Source organism: Acanthochromis polyacanthus, chromosome 1 (assembly GCF_021347895.1).
Source record: "Acanthochromis polyacanthus isolate Apoly-LR-REF ecotype Palm Island chromosome 1, KAUST_Apoly_ChrSc, whole genome shotgun sequence".
Lineage (NCBI taxonomy): Eukaryota > Metazoa > Chordata > Actinopteri > Pomacentridae > Acanthochromis > Acanthochromis polyacanthus.
The window spans coordinates 25,361,653-25,386,837 of NC_067113.1; the positions used below are offsets into that span (position 1 = coordinate 25,361,653).

General features: G+C 39.1%; 1 protein-coding gene across 3 annotated transcripts; it reads right to left on the reverse strand.

Annotated features, from left to right (window-relative positions):
* Positions 1–2,172: 2,172 nt before the first annotated feature.
* On the reverse strand, positions 2,173–24,887 carry LOC110962985 (interleukin-6 receptor subunit beta). Of its 3 annotated transcripts, XM_022211138.2 has the most exons (15): positions 24,737–24,886; positions 21,125–21,235; positions 19,646–19,805; positions 17,790–17,953; positions 17,540–17,703; positions 17,131–17,296; positions 15,621–15,703; positions 15,026–15,257; positions 11,333–11,521; positions 11,079–11,183; positions 9,170–9,316; positions 7,522–7,653; positions 6,785–6,881; positions 6,539–6,620; positions 2,173–3,630 (listed from the first exon to the last, which is right to left on the reverse strand). In XM_022211138.2, the coding sequence occupies exons 2-15, from the start codon at positions 21,174–21,176 to the stop codon at positions 3,010–3,012; spliced, it is 2,394 nt and encodes a 797-aa protein (XP_022066830.1). In that variant the 5' UTR covers positions 21,177–21,235; positions 24,737–24,886; the 3' UTR covers positions 2,173–3,009. The 3 variants fall into 3 exon arrangements, with proteins under 3 accessions (XP_022066830.1, XP_022066832.1, XP_022066831.1); XM_022211139.2 differs by lacking the exon at positions 6,539–6,620 and having other exon boundaries at positions 3,497–3,630; positions 24,737–24,887; XM_022211140.2 differs by lacking the exons at positions 6,539–6,620; positions 6,785–6,881 and having other exon boundaries at positions 3,452–3,630.
* Positions 24,888–25,185: the final 298 nt, after the last annotated feature.

The following is a 25,185-nucleotide window of genomic DNA, read 5'->3' on the forward strand; positions in this document are numbered from 1 at the left end:
GAGCTGTGTCGCTTTTACGCCAAACATATCGTTTTGCATTGTGGCCAAAAAGTTCAATTTTGCTTTCATCTGACCAGAGCACCTTCTTCCACATGTTTGCTGTGTCTCCCAGGTGGCTTGTGGCAAACTTTAAACAAGACTTTTTATGGATATCTTTGAGAAATGGCTTTCTTCTTGCCACTCTTCCATAAAGGCCAGATTTGTGCAGTGTACGACTGATTGTTGTCCTATGGACAGACTCTCCCACCTCAGCTGTAGATCTCTGCAGTTCATCCAGAGTGATCATGGGCCTCTTGGCTGCATCTCTGATCAGTCTTCTCCTTGTTTGAGGTGAAAGTTTAGAGGGACGGCCGGGTCTTGGTAGATTTGCAGTGGTCTGATACTCCTTCCATTTCAATATGATTGCTTGCACAGTGCTCCTTGAGATGTTTAAAGCTTGGGAAATCTTTTTGTATCCAAATCCGGCTTTAAACTTCTCCACAACAGCATCTGGGACCTGCCTGGTGTGTTCCTTGGTCTTCATGATGCTCTCTGCACTTTAAACAGAACCCTGAGACTATCACAGAGCAGGTGCATTTATATGGAGACTTGATTACACACAGGTGGTTTCTATTTATCATCATCAGTCATTTAGGACAACATTGGATCATTCAGAGATCCTCACTGAACTTCTGGAGTGAGTTTGCTGCACTGAAAGTAAAGGGGCCGAATAATATTGCACGCCCCACTTTTCAGGTTTTTATTTGTTAAAAAAGTATAAAATATCCAATAAATTTCATTCCACTTCACGATTATGTCCCAATTGTTGTTGATTCTTGACAAAAAATTAAAATTTTATATCTTTATGTTTGAAGCCTGAAATGTGGCGAAAGGTTGAAAAGTTCAAGGGGGCCGAATACTTTCACAAGGCACTGTATTTTTGGCATATGAAAGGAAGAAAAGCACCGGCGCATATAATCAAATTAAAATGGTTGAGGTTCATGTTTACAGCTCTACAGAGACGCTTGAATTGAAGCCTAAGTTAAAATATCTTTCGCACACATACTGATTAAATGATCCGGTCTATAAATAAAAATAACCTGCTTGGCTGAAAACGCAACTTCAAACACAAAAGAAGTAAGTCCAAACACTGAATCATCACACGGTAGATTCCCTGTTTTCATGTGACAATGGTGTTTCAAACATTATATTTTAATGCCTAAATGTCCAAAGAATGTCAAACTGAACACCAGGGCCGGCCCTAGGACTTTGGTGGCCCAAAGCAAGATTTTTTTGTGGCCCCAAAACATGCACAGGGCAACTACCAAATCACGTGCACAGCTTGTAATTGGGTTAAAACACACATGCACATGATTAACAGCATTAACAAATTTATGTTTTATTGGAATAAAGACAGGGACAAAATGCGAATCACACACTTATTGTGGTGTGGCCCCCTCTAGTGGATGTGGCTATAAACAATGGCATAGAGCCTTTATGCCAGCGGCCGGCCCTGCCGAACACCACTTCAGCTCTGAAGTAAACACATTTAAAAGCACTGCTGTTAAGGTGTCTTGCTGTACAGTCCAGCAGTGAGCAGCGTTTTCGCTATAGGTGGGCCGCAAATTAAAAGAAAAATCGGTCCACTTACAAGGAAGGCTCAACACAAAGCTGAACTGACAGAATGATAAGATCCATCCATAGTGCACAAGGGGTCACTGAAAGATTTGAAGTATGGAAATCATCTGATTCTTACTTTTGCAGCCATCAGATCTCAACCAAACTCAGCATCTATAAAAGACTTTTGGATGAACGTGCCAGATTTCCACCAGCATCATAAAAATATCTAATGAGGAAATATCTTCTTGAGGAATGTTGTGTCTTCTCTCCAGTAAAGTTCCAGAGACATGGAGAATAAACAAAAGGCAGCACTGAATCTGCATGGGAGCATGTCGTAGCTCAACACCGTATTAAGATGCTTTATGTTGGATTTTCCTTTAATTTGACATCCACCTGTACAAAAGTGGTCTGATTCAGAGGTCTGTGAGTTTTCACATCTTGCTGAAGCCAGAGATTAAAGCTGCAAGGGTGTAAAAATGTGTAATATATCAGGGAGAAAAGTGCAAACAAACAGAAACAGCTGGCGGAGAGAAATAACCTGAAATAAACAGGAAGATTAGACATGCAGACAGGTTGTAGGTTACATCAAAAGTTCTCCATTTATATATTTTTTTCTGCCGGGTGAACATTCACACACAAACAACAACCCAAAATTAAAGCTTTTAGTAGCATCTTGAGTTGGTTTCAGATGTATAATAGCAACATTCATAAAGGGCAGTGCACTTCAAGCAGAAAAATAAAACAGGAATCCTCAAAGTTAATTATGCAAGTAGCAGATTGTGTTATGTACGTTCCACAGCATTTAAGTTTTGGCTCAAACATACAGTGCATATATATATATCAAATGTGTGTCTGTGAAATGTCAAAAATAATATTTTTCCAAACTTTATAACGGCTCAAACACATTCAGAAATATAGCAATCAATCACAAATAACCGTGTCTCTAAAATATATATTTTACATTTCATCTAGTGAATTTTTTTCTGTACACACTCGAAAGTGCATCATATTTTCGATAATTACTGCCAGAAAGAAAATAAATGCATTTATTTCCCCAAAAATCGAAGTAGTTCTTAAATGCCTACTGATGCCAGCTCACATTGTTGGAGATTTGTAGAAAGATTCCAGTGTCCAACATGGAAAGCATCCGTTGTACAGCTCAGAAAAATAGTCAACATTAACTAATAATAGCAAATTGCAGTTCAATCTATGTGTATGTTTTCTTACAATTAAAAGTCCACTTTGGCTGATTTAAGACATAAGCTTCAAGGAAAATCTCACTCAAATTAGAAACTTACAATTACAGTCGGATTATATTTGAAGAAGCCATCAAACAGAAGAATTAAAACACTAAATCTGCATCTGAATAAGCATCCACTGTGCATATTTAAAACTTAAAAGCCAAAAAATCTAATCAGAAGGGCTGTAAGGGTCACACTCCAGAGGGCAATAGGAGATATCCACAAAAACAGAAGGAAGAAAACTTGAAAAGGACGCGGGAAAACTGTCATCAGGGTGAGTTAAGGTGTTGGGTTGGAGAGAAAGCGCTGAGCTAAAGCTGCTTTGAGTAAAAGGATGTTTGGGTGAAGCAACCTCTTTGTCAAAGTTTAAGAAGGAAAAGGGGTTTTGATGCTGTTTGGGACAAAGACTGAGAGATCTCTGTTCATCTGTTGGAATTAAATGTAAACTGGGAGGCTCTGTCACTCCATTATTACGGCTGACGGAGGCTTGCTGCCAGTCAGGCTGATTGCGGTAGGAGGGTGGAGGAGGATGCTGAGGGAGGAGGATGCTGGAGTAGGTGGAGGGACAGGTGGAGAGATCTTTGACGGAGGTCGTCTTGGTTTTGGTTGAGCTTCTGGTGAGCATCTTCTCTGATATTCCAACTGGAAGTGGAGATTTCAGGGTGGAGTACGTCTGGACCCTCTGGTAAGCGGGGTCCTGATCCGGGTCAGAGTTCTGCAGCTCACCAAGAAAAATCAACTGCGAGTATTTGATTTCAGGCTTCTCCGGCACCACGGGATGCTTCATACTCTGAGAGTAAAAGAAAACAGTCATGAAATTTAGCCGTTTTTAAATCTGTACCAGCACACAGGCTAAACATCATGCCATTGCTGCCATCTAGTGACCCAGTGTTGGTGACGTTTTGTGCAAAAGTTGAAGAATTTGTTTGGTTTGTTCATCCATTTTTGCAGGGACGATTAAAAGTAATTGCATCAGAGAGAGAGCAACCACAGAGCAATAAATGCATTTCATAAAACAATGCAAAGCTATTAGTGAGATAATAAGAGGAGGATAATAAATAAAAGGTAATCACTGGTGGTGACTCCAGTCAAACCTTGAGGCTGGTTTTATATATTGCAAATCTTCCTTAGTCTGTAATGTTTATGGGGATGGAATTGCACTTTTTCACTGTTTAACTGAGAAAGCAGACTGACTAAATGCTGAACTAAGATAACAAACCCCCTCTAGTAGATGCTCTGTTCTAGTCCTAGCTGCACTACCACTGCCAAGGTGAACCAGAGATCCTCTATGAAAAGGGTTTGCACGGTTATGAATAATTTTAAACATCGGGCCTAAGCTGAAGATTTGTATTTAATTATTTAAAGAATATTACAGTCACAAATATTTTAGAATTTGAGTGCAGTCACACCTAAAGTTGGAGTACAGAACCTTTACGTATAAATGAACATTTGTTGTATTTACATCAATGCTGATAAAGTCCATCAGTGCCAGATAATGTGTCTGTATTTCACAGAAATAAAATGCTTTAAATCTAGTGTCTGCAGCAAAGTTTCTACACTGGTGCATCAGAATTGTTGTGCTTCACATCAGTCAGCTGTAGTTGATTTTCCAGCTGAAGACGGGCGTAAGAAGTATGGTGGAAAAACTTAAGAATAAAGTTTATGATGCTCAAGATAAAAAAATTTTTTAATTTAAAAACAGACATTCAGGTGGAGGAATTGTGTCTAAAAACAAAAGTAATCAACATCAAGGAAAACCACCGGAGGCGTAACTGCGCTTCAGTACCATTGTTGTAATTAGTCTAAATGCCAGAAGAGGGCGGTAAAAGTTCCACACTGCACACTTAAGACTGAACTTAACTTTACAAACCATCCTTCATGCTGTTTAAGTTTTTACTTTAAGACACAAGAAACAACAGGAATAAAAGCAGTAAAAGATCAGTTTTCTCACTGCTTGTTAATATTTTCTGTTCGTTTGGATATTCTATGCTGGGGTGAGACTCTTCCTTGTAGCTTGTCTGCATTTTTAATTAAAGAAACTAGCTTTTCTATCCCTACTTTTAGTGTCAAAGTGCTACAGTTAATGGACAAATTAGTTGTATTCCCTTATTATCGACAAGTCACAAGAATTTACTTCTCAGGTCACTACTTTTTACTGACAGAACCTTTAAGAAAGGCTCACAAATAGATACTTTCACTTAAAGCTCGTGTCCGGAGTTTGAATCGCAGCGTCTCCCAAAACACTGGTGGTCCCACCCTCCCTTCCTCTGATTTCGCCCCTTTATTTGTGCACGCGCACAGTACCTGAGAGAGGAGTGCCCGGAGTGCTGCAGCATCTCGCCTGTTTTGCTGTTTTCCACTCTTCTACATTTAGTACATTTAGTCAATAATAAAGGAATTACGTTAGAATTCTGTATTGAGTCTAACTTGTCCTAATACCAGAATAACATGAATCTGCTGGGACGAACGAGTAAAGTTTCAATATGTGATTACACTCGTGTATCCCTCTCGATGACGTTGTTTATCAAACTTAGTGCATTTATGCGTGTATATGTGTTACATTGTTTATTCATTTCTATCTAGAGTTCAGAATTGCATGACTCCTCTGACGAAGAGTATGTCCCAGGCGCCCCAACATCTTCCTCCAGAGGTCGGGCATCAAAACGAAGCCGTCAAGCGGGCTATGGAGGCCGTGGTCGGGGAGCGACGCGAGCACCCCGAGCCAAAAAACGTCCTGCAGTCTCTTGGCCTGACAAGCCGTGGGATCGGTAACTTTTCTGGAAGTTGCTGAGCCCTGATGCTCTCTCCTCCACAAGCAAAACAAATGTGCGCGCGGTTGCGTAGTACGTAGCTCGCACACAGCTGTGGGATCTGGGTCAGCTTCACTGAGCTCTCTGCATGGGCTTGCTTGCTGTGCGCGTAACCGTTGATTGACAACATGACAAACGGAAGCTCGAACTTGATTGGTCGGCAGCGACCGGCGCTTTTTGGAATAACATGGGGGCCTATGAGAGGAAGGCGGAGCTCATGAATAAATTTTCATATCGCGTCATACTAACATTATATTATAGGATCGAACTAGACTAACACATTTAAGCTTTGTTAAACAATGATACATAAATTGAAAACAAACGGAAACTCCGGACACGAGCTTTAAAGAAAAAGAAAAAAAACCCCAAACAAACAGATAGCTGATTTCCGAAAACAGCTTGCTCTTTAGAACAGCATGGAACTCTAGGACGGACAGGAATAGGAGACTTTATATAAGGCTTTAGCTACACAAACAATACAAAGGAGCGGGATCGATTCACTGTCAGTTTTCTTGTGATTTCTTCAAAAAAATAAAAAACACCAAGAGCAGACTCCTTTAGAGGACCAATGTGTGTGATTTAGTGTGGGATTTAGTGGCATCTATGTTATGAAGAGTTTGCAGAGAGTTTTTTAGATGTTGCTTTAAAGTAAAAACATAAAAGTTCCTCCTTAGAACCAGTGCTTTGTTTGTCCATTCTGGGCTACTGTAGATGGTACAGGAGCTGAATGGCTCATTTTAAGGTCATTATACCCTACAGAAAACATAATATTGAATAGTATTTTCCATTTCTGCTTTTAGAACCTCCTAAATCCTCTACACTTGACCTTTAAGTAAATGTTTGGTTTTCCGGGACAGAGAAAGTGTTAAACAACTAGACTTAAATTACCTCTAAATTAGTTTTAGGATTCCAGTGGGACAAACTGCTATTTGATGGATCGGGGACGTCTTGACACAGCTTCTGTTTCACTCTAAATATCACAGAAAAAGAAAAAAAAACATAAAAAGAAATAGAAAACTCATTCCAAACTAAAGTTTTCAGCCATGTTGTTTTGTGCAAAGAAGGCTGAAGCATAAAAGCAGGATTTTGTGTACATTCTGGTGTCTGTTTGTTTCACAGAGATAGAAATCTTACATCTTACTCTGCGCCAGACAGGCCATCATCACCAGCACCAGCGAAGTCAGCATGAGTGGGAGGACGACATACATCAAAATGGAGATTTCCTCAGAGCCTTCACACATACAAAAGTTGAGTTAACCCTTTAAGCGGCAGTCAATTCCAGCCATTTTCAGTACAAAAAAATCGCTAATATTCTATTTTTAAATTTTAAAAAAATGACGAAAAATACAGGGAATATTGGACGCGCATCGCGAGGTGCATTTCCTTGAAAACGACCGATTCGTGGATTTTATACCGACTTCAGGACATGTTTTGGACAAAATATGTTACTGGCTTGTGTTGTCCGGATGTAAAAGGTTGGATTATGGCCGTTTTTTGTGGAATATTTTCATCTGTGTGTAATAATGAACCCGGAAATGTGAGTTGCGCTGTGTCCGTTGAAGCCGTGTATAGAGAACGGATGGATGGATATTCGTTTTTGTCGGACAAATGTGTTTTTCTCACCCGCTGTGGTAATCGCATCTGAAAGTGGTTTATACCTGCGGATTCATGAGAATCTAAGCTTTCCATCGGTGTATAGTGTTTGTATAATCGCGTTTGCAGCCTTCGGACATTCTTGAAATTCCTATGCAAATTAGTAGGTGTACCGCCAGCAGTACACTGAAGTTTAAGGGGTTAAACACAGAACAATACATATATTTGTATAAATTTAAGGGTACAGTGTTTGTTTGAATGTGTGCCCCAGACGTCACCTATGTGCACGTCAATCGAAGCCCCAGCTTCTCCGGTGCCGGCGTCAGTGTTGGCCCGCATGAAGATCTTGTAGTCACCAGGTGACAGATTCTTCAGAGTGTAGCTGTGAGCATGACCAGGCACAAAAACACCTGAATTAACAAGAACAGGCATAATTAACAAAATATGATGAGGTAAGAGAGTCATCAAGATGGAACAAATAGGCAGAAAACTGAATACTGCAAGAAATGTTCACAACCTTTAAAAGGTATTCTTGCTCTAAGTGTTAATGCTATCCTCAAAGGGACTCAAAGATGAGAAAATCTTGTTTATTCTTGCCTTCTTTGACACAGTTTTTAGGAAAATGTAGTGTATCTGTGCAGATTCTCAGTCATCCAGATCATTTTTATTCTACAGACTTCAGTAAAAAAAAACAACTAAACTTCTCTTTAAGTTCTTATAGATGCTTCAACTCTCATCCCAGAGGCTCACAAGGACCAAAGCGGTGTTTTTACTTTAAGGCTTTAACTACATTTTGCTGCTAATGCTTTCATTTTAGCTGGACTTTTCAATGCTATATTGGTACCTTCACGTTCAGAATCAGAATCAGGTTTTATTGCCAAAGTAGGGTTTTTACGTACACGGAATGTGACTTGGTGTTTTAGTGAGTAACAGTAAAACAGTAACATACAGATTTTATAAAGTGGTGCCAGTCATAGGTAATAAATGCAACAAGACAAATAAGAAGCAGTGTTTTAAGTCAGCTAGTTAATAAACTAAATCAGTGTAAAAATTACAGAGGTGAAAATGAATACCTACTGTGAAAATATTTAAAGGTATTGTGCAATATAAGGTCAGTCAGCAGCTTCAGTACAAAAGAGTTTGGTTTGGTGGAACTTTATTGTTCATGCACCGCCACAACTTCTATGTATAATTTTTACCTATAAATTTCATACATTTACAGGGCAAGGGGGTAACTTAGCCTTTTCCTTAAAACTATAGTTTGTTTGGTGTGTCAGTTCAGAGATGTGGAAATGAATGCAAATTTAAAATAATCTCTAGATCTTGACAAGATGTTTTGATCATAAAATTAGAAACTATATCGTTCACCTCCAGACAAATGCCACTAAACGTTTTGTACCTTTGTAGATACACTCTGATCTGTAAGTTGCAAAAAGTGTAAACGATAAACTGAGGCATGATATTGTTGAAATTGCACTTCTTTTTTTTTTTAAATTTCAGGTTGCTCATAATGTTTTGCAAAAAGATATTAAATTCAATATGAACATTTTCAGGATGTAGTTGTACTTTTTTTGCACTAAAACAAAGGGAAATATTTGGAGTTGTCGTTATTTCTTAGTTATTCTGCTCTGATTTTACTGGTCCAGCCCATTTAAGATCAAATTGGCCTGTAGCCCCTGAACTAAAATGAGTTTGACAGCGCTGATCTAAATCTTCTTCCACCCTCAGCATCATGTGCAACTCAGACATCTCTTCCACTACTGACAGCAATCCATCTGATTGCAGCTGAGAAATGTCACTTTAAACCAAATATTTCAGTTTCATGTTCAGATTACACTAAAATATCCTAACATAGACGCTTTCCGCCAGCCTTTTTAATGGATTTGTGCGTAGGCCTGCTGTGCCTCAGTGTTTGGAATCACTCACTCCTTGCCGGTTGGTTTCTGGTTGTGTAGTTGAGACTGTAGTTGCGGATGAAACCGCGAAGCAGCTCCACAGGTACAACACTCCAGCTGAGCTCCACCGAGCTGCCGGCGATCCACAGCACTTTCACACCAGGACCAGCTGATGGCGCTGCGTGGACACAGAGCATTTAGTGAGCTGGTGATGCTGCTAAAATCTGTAAAAACTCTGAATACATGTCAGCTTTCTCTACGATACAAGCAAGTAAGAGAATAAAAGATGTGGGCACACAAATAAGGCAATAAAATTAGCCCAAAAAATAGCAATAACAATTAAAGTAATGGGAGCATTTACATTTTAAACAAATTAACAAACAAAACAATAAAATAAGACAACCCTAAATATTTAAATTGGCCTAAAGGATAAAAATTAGTCAAGTATTAGACTGATTTATTTGTTTTTCCAGGCTGCAGGTGCACAGTGACAGCAGACAGTCAGGACCTGCAGCGTAATTAAATAATTTGAGCAAATAAAGCAACGGCCCACATTAAAAGGCAGAATCTTACAAATAATGTAAGATCTGACTAAGCTCTGTTTGCCTTGTTTGTAAGGGAAGAGGAAGACAGTTTTGGTTTGTGGTTATTTTTTTCTCACCTCCTTGTGGTCTGGATTATTGTCACGACTTAGTCAGCTTAGCAGCAATGACTGAGCCAACAAAAAGTATTACAAAAGCCGCATCTGGAATCAATTATAAAGCTTTAAATTCTTATTTTTCTGGCCAGATTTTTGACATTTGGCCTCATCATGCTCACCAGTGATGAGCTGATCGATCACGTGCACATGAAGTCGTCAGCTTTTATATCAGCCTAACAAGCTTTAATCGATTTTGGTCCGTTGAGAATGAAATCCCATTTATAAAGCACTTAACAAGAAGCTTTTAAAAGGTTCACTTCATGAAAGCTGTGGTTGGACGGAGGAAAATGTTTTCCTACTCTTGTAAATCCAGCAGGAAAGTATTACAGTAAGAAGTAACAAATAGTAGTATCTTAAAATGTGCAATCAGTAATGCATCTTTGCTTTTTGGCCTTTTTAAAATTACTTTTTCAGCATATACTTTCTATTTTCAGCTGAAATTACACCATTGTGATTTTTATCTTCAGCAGAGTTTTGCAATACTTTCTTCTCTTTCTTACTCTGAACTATTCCAACAAAAAATGACTAAAACCAACATAAAACTGGTATTTTATCACCAGTAGAGCTAAACTCATATTTCCTTTTCGATGTCCACTGTAGTCCAATGAAAAATAATTCCACTGAGTGACATGTTTGTTCATTATGAGAAACACGAGTGCTGTTCTGGAGTTTATTTATGAAACCCACACACATCATCCTGCTGATGTAAATGCTCGCAGGAGTACAAAAACCCGAAAATAGTCCCTGATGAGTGCGCCATTTGGGTAATGTTTGCTAAAATAAAAACAGTGCTGCAGATGTTTTTGGTAATTATAGAGCTTTTTGGGGAAAAATGAAAAGATATGACACATCTGTGACCTCTTTTTGTTATATTTATGTCAGCTTTCATTTTGAACAAATCAACCTATGCATTGTTTGGTGTGCTCGTTGGTTAGCACCGTTGCCTCGCAGCTAGAAGATCCCTGGTTCACATCCTGGACCTGTGATCTTTCTGCGTGGAGTTTGCATGTTTTCCTTGTGTATGTGTGGGTTTTCTCCCACAGTCCAAAAACAAGTCAGTTGGGACACACTCCAGCACTGTAATGAGGATTATGCAGCGTATAGATGATGGATGGATGGATGGATGGATGGATGGACTCTTTGGTGTTTTCATGAGATCTTTTTACACAGTAATTCAGTAATATCCTAAAAAAGGCCAACAACAATCAAAAAGCTCGCCATGAGACGTAAGATAACGCACTTCCTTGTCTTGTGTAAATCTGGATCGTCTTGTTTTTCCCAACATCTTGTTCACCATATAGCGCTTTCACAGAAACAGCGTACCGCTCCATCGGCTTCACTCCGTCTAAAGCAAGAAGAAAAGCACTTGTAAGGGATCAGCACATCAGTTGGCAACTTTTTAATTGAGTATGAGGATGTTCTGAGGCGACTGCTTCGTAATTTCAGTACTACTAACATCTATTACAACACAAATTGCAGTTACTGCCTGACTACCTGTGATGACCAGCGTTGTGCAGGAGCTGTTGACTTTCTCCCAGTGCAGGATGCTGCTTTTTTCCTCAGTGACGGCGAACCACTCCACCACAAAGCCGCTCACTGGCTGCTTAACGGGAGCCGTCCAATTAACTTCTATGCTGCCGTCATCCAGCGGCCTTGCAGCGATTTGGCCCGGAGATGGAGGCTCTGAAGAGATGGAGAAGAGAAAGATGTTGCTACAAATGGATGATTATTCAAACTATCAATCAAACTAAATACAGAGCAAATGACTAATTATATAAATAAAGTTTGCACCACAAACATTGTACAAGACTTTCAAGTATCCTGGTTGGTCTGTAGGATTACTAGTGGGTCTTTTTGGTGAAATTTAATCTTAGTGAGAGAATACTTTGAACGATGCTTACAATAATGGGACCTTCTTACTGTTGTCTGCTAATAAAACAGCAGGGAACAGGGTTCTCATACTACTTGTTCATTATTTTACAAAGACTCAGTAGAGCTTTTTGAAAGATGTCTTCTTTCTGCTCCCTTTCATTCTAGTTAGACAATGTTTGTATTTTCATAAAACACTCTTTTTACTTTACAAATGAAAGAAATAAAGAATAAAATGAAATGAAATGAAAAGATATTTAAGTCTAGATGGGTTTAAACTTTCTCAATATTAAGGAAAATCATACTGATACCTTTGATTTTGGTCATTTGGACCCTTTGAAAGACCCCGAAGGCACTGCTACTTTTGATAACTCCTTGAAATGTGATTGACAGGTTGGCTTGGTGGACTTTAAGCTTTTGGAAAAGTTACCTTTGCTACCACGCAGTTAGATGATTTCATTGTTTTGTATGTGAATCTAGAGCAGTCATCTCATGTAACATCCAATATTGGCCTCCTGTCCAGTTCAGGAGGGATTTTAGGATTTTATTTGTTGTTTTTAAGTGAGTTGACACCATTACAATTAGAAGAACTCTTGCATGATCACAATCAAGTTGGAGTAGTGAGGTGGAACAACTAGAAACTCTCAGATGTTCTGAGATGTCTGGAGCAGTTTGTACTTCCATGTAAGAAACTGGTCAAACGTGAAAAACTTTTAAGTTGCAGCTAAAGACTCTTCTCTTTGGAGCTTGGCACTTCGTGTCTTATTGTGCTGAATCTTTTATTCTTCACTATTGCATTGTCTTTTTTATTCAGGTTTGTCTTGTCATCATTGTGTTTTATGGTTTGCTGTTTTTATTATCCAGCACTTGTTTGTTAAATGTGTTTTATAAATAAGTTTCTTCATTCCATTGTTTGCACTGTACCACACTTCTCTTCTGTATTGTCTCGTCTTTCAAACAGGGATCATAACACACAGTGTCAGACAGTCTCTGTTTGAAGCCATTCATATTGTCGGACAAAACAGAAAAATAATGACAGAGACCTTGAAGGAGCCTCACAAACATGGATGATCGCCGCATAACACTAGCCTGATTGGCGTGTTGTCAGACACAAAGAAGTTGGACATTAGTTTGTCTAAGAGGTATCTAGTTTTTGTTCCAACAGCACAAAGTTGTGGAGGTAACAATTCAGAAGAAGTGGCATTCTAACAACTGCTATACTGGTAATCATGAAGGACGCTCACTGCTTTCATCGGCTGCACATCAAATGAGGAAATATGTTTAAGAAGTTTTGCAGCAGTTATTGTTTGCTTAAACATAAACAAATCAACCTCTCTGTCAGACGTGTAACAAGCATTTGTCAGCTGCTCCCTGGAGTGTAACCTGTCAGCACTTTGTAATTACAGGATTTATTATTATAACTGCTCAGGTGGGATTTAATGAATTATGATGAATCATTTCGCTTTTATATGATGACCTTTTTGCTAACAAAGGCGCAATGGGGGAAATCTTAAGCTAAAATGTTGCTAATATATTGTTCCAAGTGATTGTTGTGTAATTTACCTTTATATCTACAGGTATGTGAAGCAGACTTTGATGAATTAACTTGACTTGTTACTGCACTAACACATCTTTGCAATACCTGTGGTCAACTGATTGTTTACAGTTTTTCATCACGACACAAACAAAAAGTGCGGATGTGTATTTACACTAGTCAGCCACAACATTAAAACCACCTGCATGATATTTCTTGGAAATGCTGGCTTTCATCTCACAGAAGCATGATGGTATTGAGATGTAGGGAATTAGAAAGCCAAGTCAACACTTTGGACTCCTTGTCACACGCCTCAAAATCATTCCCGGTCTATTTCTGTAGTGTGGCCGAGGGCATCACCCTGCTAAAAATGACAACTGCCAACAGGGAATACTGCTAGCATGAACTCTCGACTCAGAACATTGCAAACACAATCAATCACTGTCAAACTGCCATCATCCAGGTGGTCCATTAGATCAGACCATCTTCTTCCATTGCCCAGTTGTCCAGTTCTGGTGCTCATGTGCCCATTTTTCTGTGAGGGTCAGCATTGACACACTAGTTCATCAGCAGGACAGGACAGGAAGTGGATCCCATAGAATACCCTTCGCTGGTTCGCCAGTTGTCCTTCCTTGGACCACTTTTGGTTGGCACTATCTACTGCATACCAGGAATAACCCATAAGATTGCAATATTCTGACCCAGTCTGACTGTACACTTGTTGCTCACTGTATCCTCGCCCTCTACAGGTGTCCCTGTAATGATATAATCAATGCTATTCACTTTGACTGTCAAGGATTTTCTAATATTTCAACTAATCTGTTTAGTAACTCTGCAATGTGTCTTTGCCCTTGATGCAGTTTAGCATCCATAGGTGTTTCCACCTCAGTTTTTTTTTTTTTAAAGTTTACACCTGACCATCTGATGTTTGTTTCTCATACATTGTAATTCTGGGGTCACAGAAAATATTAGTTTTTGAGTTCAAAATTTCTAAAGATGGGGTCATGCTGATTTTTGCATTGTTTTCTTTGAGCCAATCTGTGGAGCAATGTTCAAAGTGTCATAGCTTGAGAAAAAATGTAGCTAAAGTCCTGAAATTTTTCAGGAACATTAACATGTAGACATGGTCTTTAATGATGGAACCATATTTTTCTGTCAGTCCAGTGAACAATGTAACTCTTCCAGTTGGTTTCCTCCATCATACCTGCTAAATTCATGTTCAGATGTTGGCCATAAGTGCAAAACATCTAATTTTTATACTTTTTTCTCATAAAGTATGCCTCTGACTGGCATCATATTCTACATTTTAAAGCTCTTATTGGTGCCAATCACAGGAGAAAAAAAAACATCTGCCTCATAGGATGGAAAATAAAGGTTTTGTGGTTGGTGGAATATCAAAGTAGACGGAAATATTGACATTTTTTAACAAATTTGCAACATCAGATTATTGGTTTGTGTTATTCTATCAAAGCAGGGTTGCACCATGAAGGACCACATGTACATTTCAATGAACCTGAACATTTTCAGGGCTGTAGCTACATTTTTTTCTAAAGTTATGGCACTTTAAAACTGCTCTACAGATGGACGCCAAAAAAAAAGACACACAAAATCAACAGGATTCCACCTCTCTTTAAAAAATTTTAGCTCAAAAACTAATGTTATCTTTGACTACATATGATCAACTCAAACAATATTCACTACTTAAAAAAATCAGGGTATGGGGTATTTGAATTGAGGTGGAATGACCGCCATGACTGTGCTCAAATGTTCAACTGCTGGCCTACCTATCTCATAAGCTCCAGGGAGCAGCATTAGGGCTGGTGGTGAGGTTCCTACAGAGGTGGACGCCGTCAGAGTGCAGGAGCAACGTTTGGCAGGTAGTAACAAGCTACAGGAAGTACTTGAACTCTGCAAATCTTTGCAACTCCCGTGATCGCTCAAAACCTGAGCATCTTCTGTCCAACAAGTCACATTGTAGGAGAGAACTCTGCCGTTGGCCAGAAAGTGAGACAAGGGCTGAATGGTGAAAACACAAAGAAAAGAAAAAAACAGAGTTAAAGTAAGTGTGCTGTGATATGATGAAGATTTTAATCAGAAAATCCTGCGCATAAACACAGACTTATGAGAGTTTATTCTTTCTTTTTCTTTCTCTAGTGGACTATGTTTTGCTCTCAACCTGAATCAAACAGCAATCCAATAAATGCGTAGTTCCAAGAGAGACACATAAACAAATTAGGGGACAGCATTTGGGGAGATGATGATTAAGAACTAATCAAATCGCAAAGATTATTAAACTGTAAACTCTACAGTTCGAAGCGCTAGTCAGAAAACATTACACCGGCACTCACGACTCGTACGATTCAACACACAAACACACACCTTCCAAAGCAAAGTGATGAGCCTGCATCCATCTCTGTTAGTGTGTTTCACTCGTCTCCAGAACACTGGTGCTGCAGAGGGAGCTGGTAGGTGGAAACATATTAAAATATGATTAGAATAAATAAAAGGAGACACACCAGGACATGGAAGGAATACAGTGGCACTTTCTTCCGGCTGTGAAAACAAGAAAATAATTCATATTTGCCTTCTGCTGCAGTGGTTTTTACCCTTAAGGCTTCTCTTTCTCCAAAAACACAAGAGGGAAACATGACAGCATTTCATAACGACTGCTATAAAAGCTGCAGTTTATTTATAGATGATGTATGATTCCTAAAAGACTGGATATCAGGGACAGAATCAGGGAACAGGCACGGGATTATCAACAAATCTGGCACAGATTTTCTTGGTTTGGGGACAAATATTCATAGTACTAAGTGTTTTTGTTGTTTGTCAAGCTACGCTCTCTCTTTTCCTTCTTGTTTCCTGTCATGTCTCTATCAACTCAGATGGAGCAACAAAGATTATATACATTATGTCATAGATCAGGTCTTTCTTTAAGCACTGTTCTCTTACAGCTCTGTGTAATAATATCATGTTAACCTATGGCCTTTTCCACCAAGAACGTTTTTTGACTGCAATAATAGAATTGTGGGTATATTATCCTCCATGCCATGCCTGAAAATATGTCAGTTCATCTTGTCGTATGTGTGCCTATCCCTATGCATGCCTATCCCATAACTGTACTTATCCATATGTAAATTTACCTATTACTACTCTGCAAGACCTTTTTAATTACCGCTTTATTTTTTTTTATAACTGCTTTCATAATTCTTATGCTTCTTCTTGCCTTATCTGTATCCAACTGCTGTAACATGTGAATTTTCCTGTTGAGGAATCAAAGTTTATCTTATCTTATCTTATTTTATCTTATCTTAGTGGAGGAAGGTTGTTTTAGTGATTTGCTAGGGTTTGGCCAAAGATGACACTGAAATTTCTGATGTGAGGGGACGTGAGTAGAGTTGTGAGGGGAACTGTCAGTGTTGAGGGAGATATTGTAGATGGATTTGGTGATTTTGGACCGATTATGATGATTTCAGACTTGTCACAATTTAGCTTGAGGAAGTTTCTTGGAGCCAGGACTTTATTTCTGTGATGCAGTTGGTGACAATGGTGATTGTTTTAGGTATAAAGTGGGATGTCATCGGCAAAACAGTGACACAGTGACAAAACAGCAAAACTGGATGGAAAAAGGTGCAGACTTATTTGTTTTCTGCTGCTTTTCTGCTGTCTTGCTTACACATTGACAGCTTCAATTGTATTCCTTAAAGAAGCTGCTCTCTTTAGACTAAAATATGCTGCACAGAAGAATGAGATGTTTATGTAGGTGTTATTTTTAACTTGTAGAAATTATGAGTATCACATGCACACACCTTCTCTTCTCTGTTTTATCATCTTTCTATGAATCAGAACTGGGTTCATTATTATGTAGGACTGTATCATCTCAGCTCACCGTCCTCTCCTGTCCTTCCCTGAAGTGCGTTGCTCCACGGGCTCCACGGGCTGGCAGGGCCCTGGTAACGATGGCGAAGCCGGACGATGTATGAGGTGTCGGGTCTGAAGAGACAAACCAGGATCCTGTAATCCGTCACGGTCACATTTCTGACCTGAACGTCAAGCTGTACAAGGTGGAGAAGATGAAGCACAGTGAGGATTAATTTGTTCTGCCTGTTGAGAATGCTGAGGAAAATTTTAATATCCGTGGAACATTACAATATCAAGAAAAGTGACGTACTACAAAGCCAGAAGAAGGAGAAAAAGGATGTCTTGGGGTTTAAATACTGGAAATTTTTTGATTAACTTTGAAAAATGGCACCCATGTGTGGGATTTTGTATGTGAGGATATTGAGGAAGTGACTCACCTGTCCCTGGACAGTGAACTCGATTTGAGAATCCAGGTTTCCGTTTTTGATTTCGGACTTAGACACGGGAAAGACGAGCAAGTTGCGGCTCCAGCTTATGTTCAGACACTGAGAAGAGCCATGGACAGGCTTTACGCTGTTCAAAATCGCTGGAGGCAAAATCACTGAAGAAGACAAGGGGGCAGAAAAGTGAGGAAGAAGAATGAGACGGACGACGATGGCATGAGCAGAGGAAGCACGACGGCCTCACCTTCTGTCCTGCCGGGCTGACATCGAGGAAGGGATGAAATGTTTCGACCTCCACTGTGTGCTGTGATGGTGATGCAGAAGATAATTCTCACTGTGGAGCTACCGAGTCCTACGGTGCAGTTGGTGTCACGCGTGGTGCAGGTGAACATCTTCGGAGAGCCGATTCTACACAAACACAGAAACACTCTTCATTAGTGAGTAAAAAATAACCAGCACAAAACAACCAAGCCAGACAGATGCATGTTCAGTCATGCACGTGTTTCAGACGCACACATATCCTTGCAGGCACATCACAAGACCACACACACACACACACACACACACACACACACACACACACACACACACACACACACACACACACACACACACACACACACACACACACACACACACACACACACACATGGCAAGCAGACATATTAGAATTGTTATCTCCATTCAAAACATTGTGAGGCAGCTTATTTTGGGTTGGGCAATGAAACATCTCACAGCGTTGTCTGTAAAACTGACAGCGTGGCTCTCATCTTTAAATTGCATCAAAACCACTGTCAAGGCGTTGCACAGTGGTAGATTCAGAGCTGATAAACACAAAATAAAAATAATAATGCCAGCTCAAACTTGCAAATACACCTACAGGAGCACAGTGTGGTGCAAACTGCACAAAGAACAGCCATCCTGCAGAACTCTTCTCACTGTGAGGCGACAGTGCCAACCATCACTGCCCTCATCTAAGACAGTATCAGCCTGTTTCCTGTTCGGCAGCCGCTCAGTGGAAAATTCTTTTCAGCACTACGAAAGGCCTCTTCAAGTTGAATTTCACTGTGATCAAAAAGGCTAAATGAAACCTGTTTGTCATCATCTCTCTGAAGAATATCTAACTGATAATAAAACAGACTGATAACGCAAATTAAACTTGCAATAACTGAACTTGTTTCTCTGTCACTCGCTTGAAAGTGGGCAGAAGTTTTAAACAAAACATCAGTAAAAACCCAGAAGTCATGCAGCAAATGTATAATTTGCTTGGAAGTGTGTTTCTGGTCTCCTGATTAAGGAAAGTTCTTTTAGCTCAGTTTTGAGTCTCTGAATGCAGAAAAGTTGGAGAACGTTTTGATATTAGATGCATTGAACCCAAACATAAAACATGGTGGAGATTCCACTATGGTGTGAGGTTCCACTTGTGGAAACAGGAAGGGAAAATTAGTTCAAATGGATGATATCATGAACACTAAGGTCTACCACAGCATCTTGGTGCTTCATGGAATCCCTTCTGGATTGAACCTGAATAGTTGTGGGCTCATATGCCAAGAAGACAATGAGCATACTTCAAAGCTGTACAGATGACTGGACCAAGAAAAAGGAATCTGGAGGACTGGAAGTGATGGGCTGGCCAAGTCAAAGTCCAGACTTGAATCCTATTGAACAGATCTGGGATTTACTGAATTCAAAAATAGATCGAACATAAGTTTAATCCGAAACAAGTCTCTGGGAACAGCTAGAAACTATAACAAAAGAGACTGCCGAAAGGTACATAAAAGAAAGTGAGATGTTATCAGGGCCAAAGGAGGTCATACAAAATATTAGAATTTTTGGTTAATATATGTGAATATATGTGTTTACGTGTACGGGTCCGTATCTGTAGACACTACCTTTTAAAATATTTGCATTTTCTCATTTTTATGACAGGTAGTGCTATAAATTTGTTAAGCACTGTATAAAGAGAATCTAAAACACAAAATTTGATATTGTTTTTCCTTTAATCTGTCATCTATCTGTTATTCTCCAGTATTCTAGGTTGGACTATTGAATTGCTCAAAGTGTGCATTTTTTTCAAAATACATCAACGTTTGCTTGCACCTGGGTGTCCTCTGAATCTGCAGGGTGTAGCTGGTCGTGGTGGAGTCTCCGGGCTCCCAGCGACAGGTGACGTTACCCCAATACATGAACTCGCAGCCGATCAGCCCTGGAGGTCGAGGGAAAGGCCCGGAGGTCGTAGTGATAACAGCTGGAGGTAGGACTGGAGGTGGAGAGAAGCTGGAGTTAATGGCATGGAGAAGCAGATGCTGCAAGTCCTCAGTAAGGAATTGAAAATGTGTTGTTATTTTAAATCTCCAGATTAAAGAAAAAAGCATGGATCCGATTTTTAAATAGATTTTTTTCAAAATACACAAGTTGTAAAGCAGAAGAACATCATGCAAGATTCATACAGATCTTGCTCTTTCATGGCAGCAAACACAATACAACGCGACAGATTAGTAACAAAGGAAAAAGAAAAGTTTCTTCCCGCATGCCAGGACTTGCATCTTAAAATAGACCTTAGATTGGTTATATCTGATTGAATATGATATATCTTGTCAAATATCTACAACTACAACAGCTCTTTGCCTTGAAGCTTCAACGGAAGCTCAGACAAGATGGTACAAGATAGTTGTTTTGAACTGACTCTCACTTTTATAATGTGAAATGTCACCTTGGCATTTTTAAAGTGAAGTTGCTAGTGATCTGAAAAAGATATCAAGGTTCTAATTCAAGAGTTAAAGCAAAAATCTTGCAGCAAGGGTGCCGAAAAAAGTCTGATATGTAGAGACAGTAGAATTCTGTGACAAAACAAACTGTAAAAATTGTGAAAAAATTACAAACGTTGTTTTTTTTAGTTAATTACAGTCAAATAATGTGATTTTACAGTCATATATGGTAAACGAACAAAGACCAAATTGTAAAAATAAAGCTTTGTATATTATGTGCTGTATTGCTGTTGTTTCTTTTTTTTGCAGGTAATGTATAAATTAATGCAATTTTCTGTGATTTTTTTTGCATATTTTTTAATAATTTCACAAAACAAGAGACATTTTGTAAAGCAACTGTAAATATTTTTAAAAAAATACAAAAACCATTAAAAGACATTTATTTTGTTAGAATGCTAACCAGGAAGTACATAGATGTTCTGTCCATAAACTGCACAAATGGGACAAGGTGCTGCAACTGCTGGTGTTGCTTTTATTATTGACTTTTTCAAAGAACAAAAGAAACTTTAATATGAACGTACCATTCTATTGTTTTGGAATGTCTTATAATGTCTGAATCGTGCCTGAAACCTTTCAACAAATGTTTAGAGCTTAATGCTGAATAGGGCATCAGTAGATCGCCAGAAGCCACTGAATTGGTTATTTCTGCCACATGATGCATTGCAGGTACTGAACAGTCAACAGAAGAGAGAGCTGAAAGCCGCTCCAGTTATAGTTTGCATCTGCTGACCACTAGTAGCACAAATATCAGCACATCATCATCACATCTGCTGCTGTGGAGCATTGAAACCAAGATAATCCTGAACGTTACCCAGGAAAAGTCCAGCCCAGATCAGGCAAACCATAGCTGGATTCCACTCCATGAACACCAACCGAACCGATCTCTCATTCACGTCGACCCCTCACAGTGCACTGTGGAACGCTGAAGAGATATGTGAAGACTCAGCACAGGAAAGTGACAAATTTAGTGGTTACATTGCACCATTTTCAAAAAAATGCTTCCTATGCATTAACACAAGTTTCACTACCACATATGAGCATCAGAGTGCTGTTCTCACAGTTTGCTGCTTGGCATTGCAACATAGGAAATGTATCAGCCAACATGAAACGCAGCAGTCTGAGCCAGTGTGGCTTCATAAAGTGGATTAGCATGGGTAATTGGGTGTATTGGGATCAATTCTTTCCAGGTGAAGTTTATACTCTGATATCGCTAAAAGCTCAATGTGCTGGTGACACTAATGTGACACAACTCCAGATTTTCCTTTAATTCAAAACCAAGGTGTGAAATGGAAGCATTATTGTTCACACCTGCTTGCAAAATCTAAAAATAGAAGCTCTGCAATAAATCTTGTAAAGCATATCATTCAGATTGCAATACCATGAGTCAAAGATGTTAATTCGACTCATTAAAATCTGTTAATAAATGCTCTGTAAACTATATTTTAGGTGGTGTAAGTGTTCATTAATGTCTGCAGCTGCATAGTGGGTTAAAAATCATTTTTAAAAAGTTAATATATGGCTTGTAAATGCTACATAGAAAGACCTGAAAGTGCTTTTTGACAAATATGGCAGGGAAATGTTACGCACCCACCAGAAAACATAAGCCGGCAGTTTTCTGACAACAAAACAGAAACGTAGAAGCATCACAAATGTATTTTCATGTGGTCAGCGCAAGTAGAAACATCACTAAGGAGGGCTGCATTCGTCATTTGTAGAAGAATATAAGTGTTACTAGTAAAACGGGTTCATATCACTGGTTTATTCTGACTGATGTATCAGTCCTTTAACATAGCAGCTGGCTGAATTAATGAACTATCTCCTCGGGGTAACTTCGTCTCAGACAATAGGTCATAGGTTCAGTACGATCATTGGAATTTTGTACTGGATTGCCTTTGACTGTGTAGGTGGACCTCATAAACACCTACACAGCTAACAGACGTGAGAACAGCCCCTGTGTATCACTTAAATGCCAAATATTTCAACATTGCCTCACCTTACAGTAATTAAATTACTTCTATGGTGGGTGGAACAAGTCTGCACTTGAAGGAATCTTCATGCGTCTTCCTTTGTTTTTAACATCATGCTTAATCTTCTTCTGCACTGATGGCACCATTATTGCCCAACATCAATCCTCAGGAACTATTTTTCCAGCAGTTCTTTGCCAGATGGGTACGTACGTTACTCTGCCTTTCCCTCACTTCAAAGGTGTTTTATGGAAGTCACATCAGGCCCACTTCTATAGATAAACTGTGATTTCATTGTTAAATTGGAATATTTTTCTTCTGAAGACTGGGAGTCATTTTGTCAGTGAGTATTTTTGATATGCAAAGGGTTTCATGCTGCCATCTATAAATATGATCCCCATCCTAACACCTTGCACACTCATGCCAGCTCATACCATCCCACTCCCACCTCCACGGTTCACTGTTGTCGTCCTGCAGAGCCACGACTGGCCAAAGAGCGTGCCCCCAGTGTTCATCGGGCTTCTTTTCAAGCATTTCAGCAAAGTTTGATCTTTCTTGGATGCTGTCTTTACAGCTTGATGTCATGCAAAGTCCTTCCCACTGTCTAAATTGTCACACTGATTTCCACTAATAGGTCTTGTGTCAAAAGTGAAGCAGTTCTTTTTCCGTCTTTGTGAAGTCTCACAATCATATTTTTAATTTTGTCTGGGAATTCTTTTCCATAAGGAGTCATAACGCAAATACGAAGGCAAACGTATAAAACTGAATAGGTTCTGATGTTCAGAGACAACTTTACAACCCTGTTAGTGCATATAGGCCAACCGAAATTAACAGCTGTACTCAGTTTTGCGCCAATAATCACAGATTTTCTAACTTCTATCTGTTCACAAGAGCAAATACTCTACTTTTCAACTTAAGCTATAGTGCAACTACTGAGAAATTATTCATTTTTAAATTGTGTGGCATTTAAGTGATATTGTGCAGGGGTGTGCTCACTCTAGTTTTACTCTGAAACATTTTAAATAAAACTGCTAAATTAAATTCATTGTACTTTCCTTCTACTTTCTTCATTCATTTCATTTTAAAATGCATGAAAATACTGAAATGTTTTGGCATCACAAACCAAGCTGATAGTGTTGTATTGAAAAGTTATTTTTCTCAGGGCAAAACCTCAAAACAATTGTGGTTAACTGTTAAACTATATATTAGTGTACATATAAACTCTATACTAGTTTATATATAAACAAATATTTGCCAACCACTGGAATGTTTAGAAAAAAATGCCAGGTGTTAGACATTCCAAAGAGGTATTTTAATGACATAATTTCATAGAGACAGTGTAGATAGACAGGAAATGTGGGAACAAGGAGGTGAATGGCATGCAGCAAATGTCTGGACTGGTGTTGTACCAAAAGCATTATTGTCTGCCAAAAATCCCGTGTCATCGACTGAAGCATTTGCATTATTTTATCTGCCCTGTGTCTCAGTTTTAACCGATGCAGTTGTTGTAACCAGCTGAAATTTGCAATTCAACTCATGCAGTGCAGTTTTCAACTTGACTGATTTTTTTTAAATGCAATAAAATGACATAATTTATATTTTTAAAGGCTATAGTTCATATGAAATTTGCAAAAGATATATTTCACTAAAATTTTATACATCAACCCCATCCTTAAATCATGTTAATTACAGTTTAAACAAGGATAATATAGCCTAAACATAAGAAACACTATGACAGTTTTGCTTTCAACCATCCATACATTGTCATACCTGATAACACTACATCATATGAAAATAACACACCTACAATTGCACACTTGTACAATGTAAATTGCATTTTGATTTAAGATCTCTACCTCCTCATTTATGACAGTGTGTGACTTTTCTGTGCTCATTTTCGATTGTTTCTTAAAGTTTTGGCCTTTTATAATGTCTCATTTTTATTGCACAGCTTTGAGAACAGACACTTGGCATTTCACTGCACAAACTGTATGACCAAATTGAAAACTCGTGAATCATGAATCTTGTACGGTGGCCGACAGGGGCCAACGATCTGCAACTTTTTGAACGTTTCAACAAAGTCCTATTTTTTGCCACAACTGTGTATTTGCACGTCATAAACAGCTACAGAAACAGAAAAATAGTTTTAAGAACTGATCACTTTCGGTCCATCACCGGGAATCGAACCAGGGACTCAGGAAATTTGCGTCCATGTGTTGTGTGTAAATAATCAACCGAGCTCCAACTGTAGCTAAACTAATACTTAGTAATGCATCAAACAACGACAACAATATAAATCATGATCATTTTCATCGCTTCGCCGGTGTCACATTATTTTCCAACCGTGCTGAAACAAAAAACAGCAATCTAGAATATTACTAAAAGTGTAAAAACACATCAACAGTGAATGAAACACGTGTCTGTCAGGAGTTTGAGTGAAAATCTAAAAGTCTACCTACCAGAGAGAGCTCAGGGCAACACGCGTCTCACCGACCCAGTGCCGTTGCGTAAAAACAAACAGATCTGCGTCTCCCAGCTGTCTGTCATAGCCCTCGCGGTCATAGATATATATATGCTCGCGGTGCCCAAACTGCGGTTCGTCCCACCGATGGTCTCCTATGGGTTCCTGATTTCACTGAAACCCCGCCTCCAAACCTTAAAAGAAGAAATAGATCTTGCTTTCCGCACTCTCTCTCTCCAAATCCATGACTGAATCTGGATTTAGGGACCTCATAATAAACAAACATCCTTAACGTGGTTTATTTGATTTCCTCCCTGTTGTTCATTTGCATCAGTGATCTTTTTCTCTGCAAAGTTGACTCACCCCGTCTTTGCCTCATGTTAACAATAACCAACTGAAGGATGTGTGAAGCAGGATGCCTCAAAGCAATTTAAACTGCAGTTAGAG

What these genes read in the sequence shown, in the direction of transcription:
- LOC110962985 (XM_022211138.2), bottom strand. Translation starts at nt 21,176, where the DNA reads ATGGAGTGGAATCCAGCTATGGTTTGCCTGATCTGGGCTGGACTTTTC. An exon ending in CTGGGCTGGACTTTTCCTGG is followed by an intron (nt 19,806 to 21,124) that starts GTAACGTTCAGG and finishes CTCCACCTCCAG; the next exon opens with TCCTACCTCCAGCTGTTATC. An exon ending in CAGAAACCAACCGGCAAGGA is followed by an intron (nt 7,654 to 9,169) that starts GTGAGTGATTCC and finishes TTGTTAATTCAG; the next exon opens with GTGTTTTTGTGCCTGGTCAT.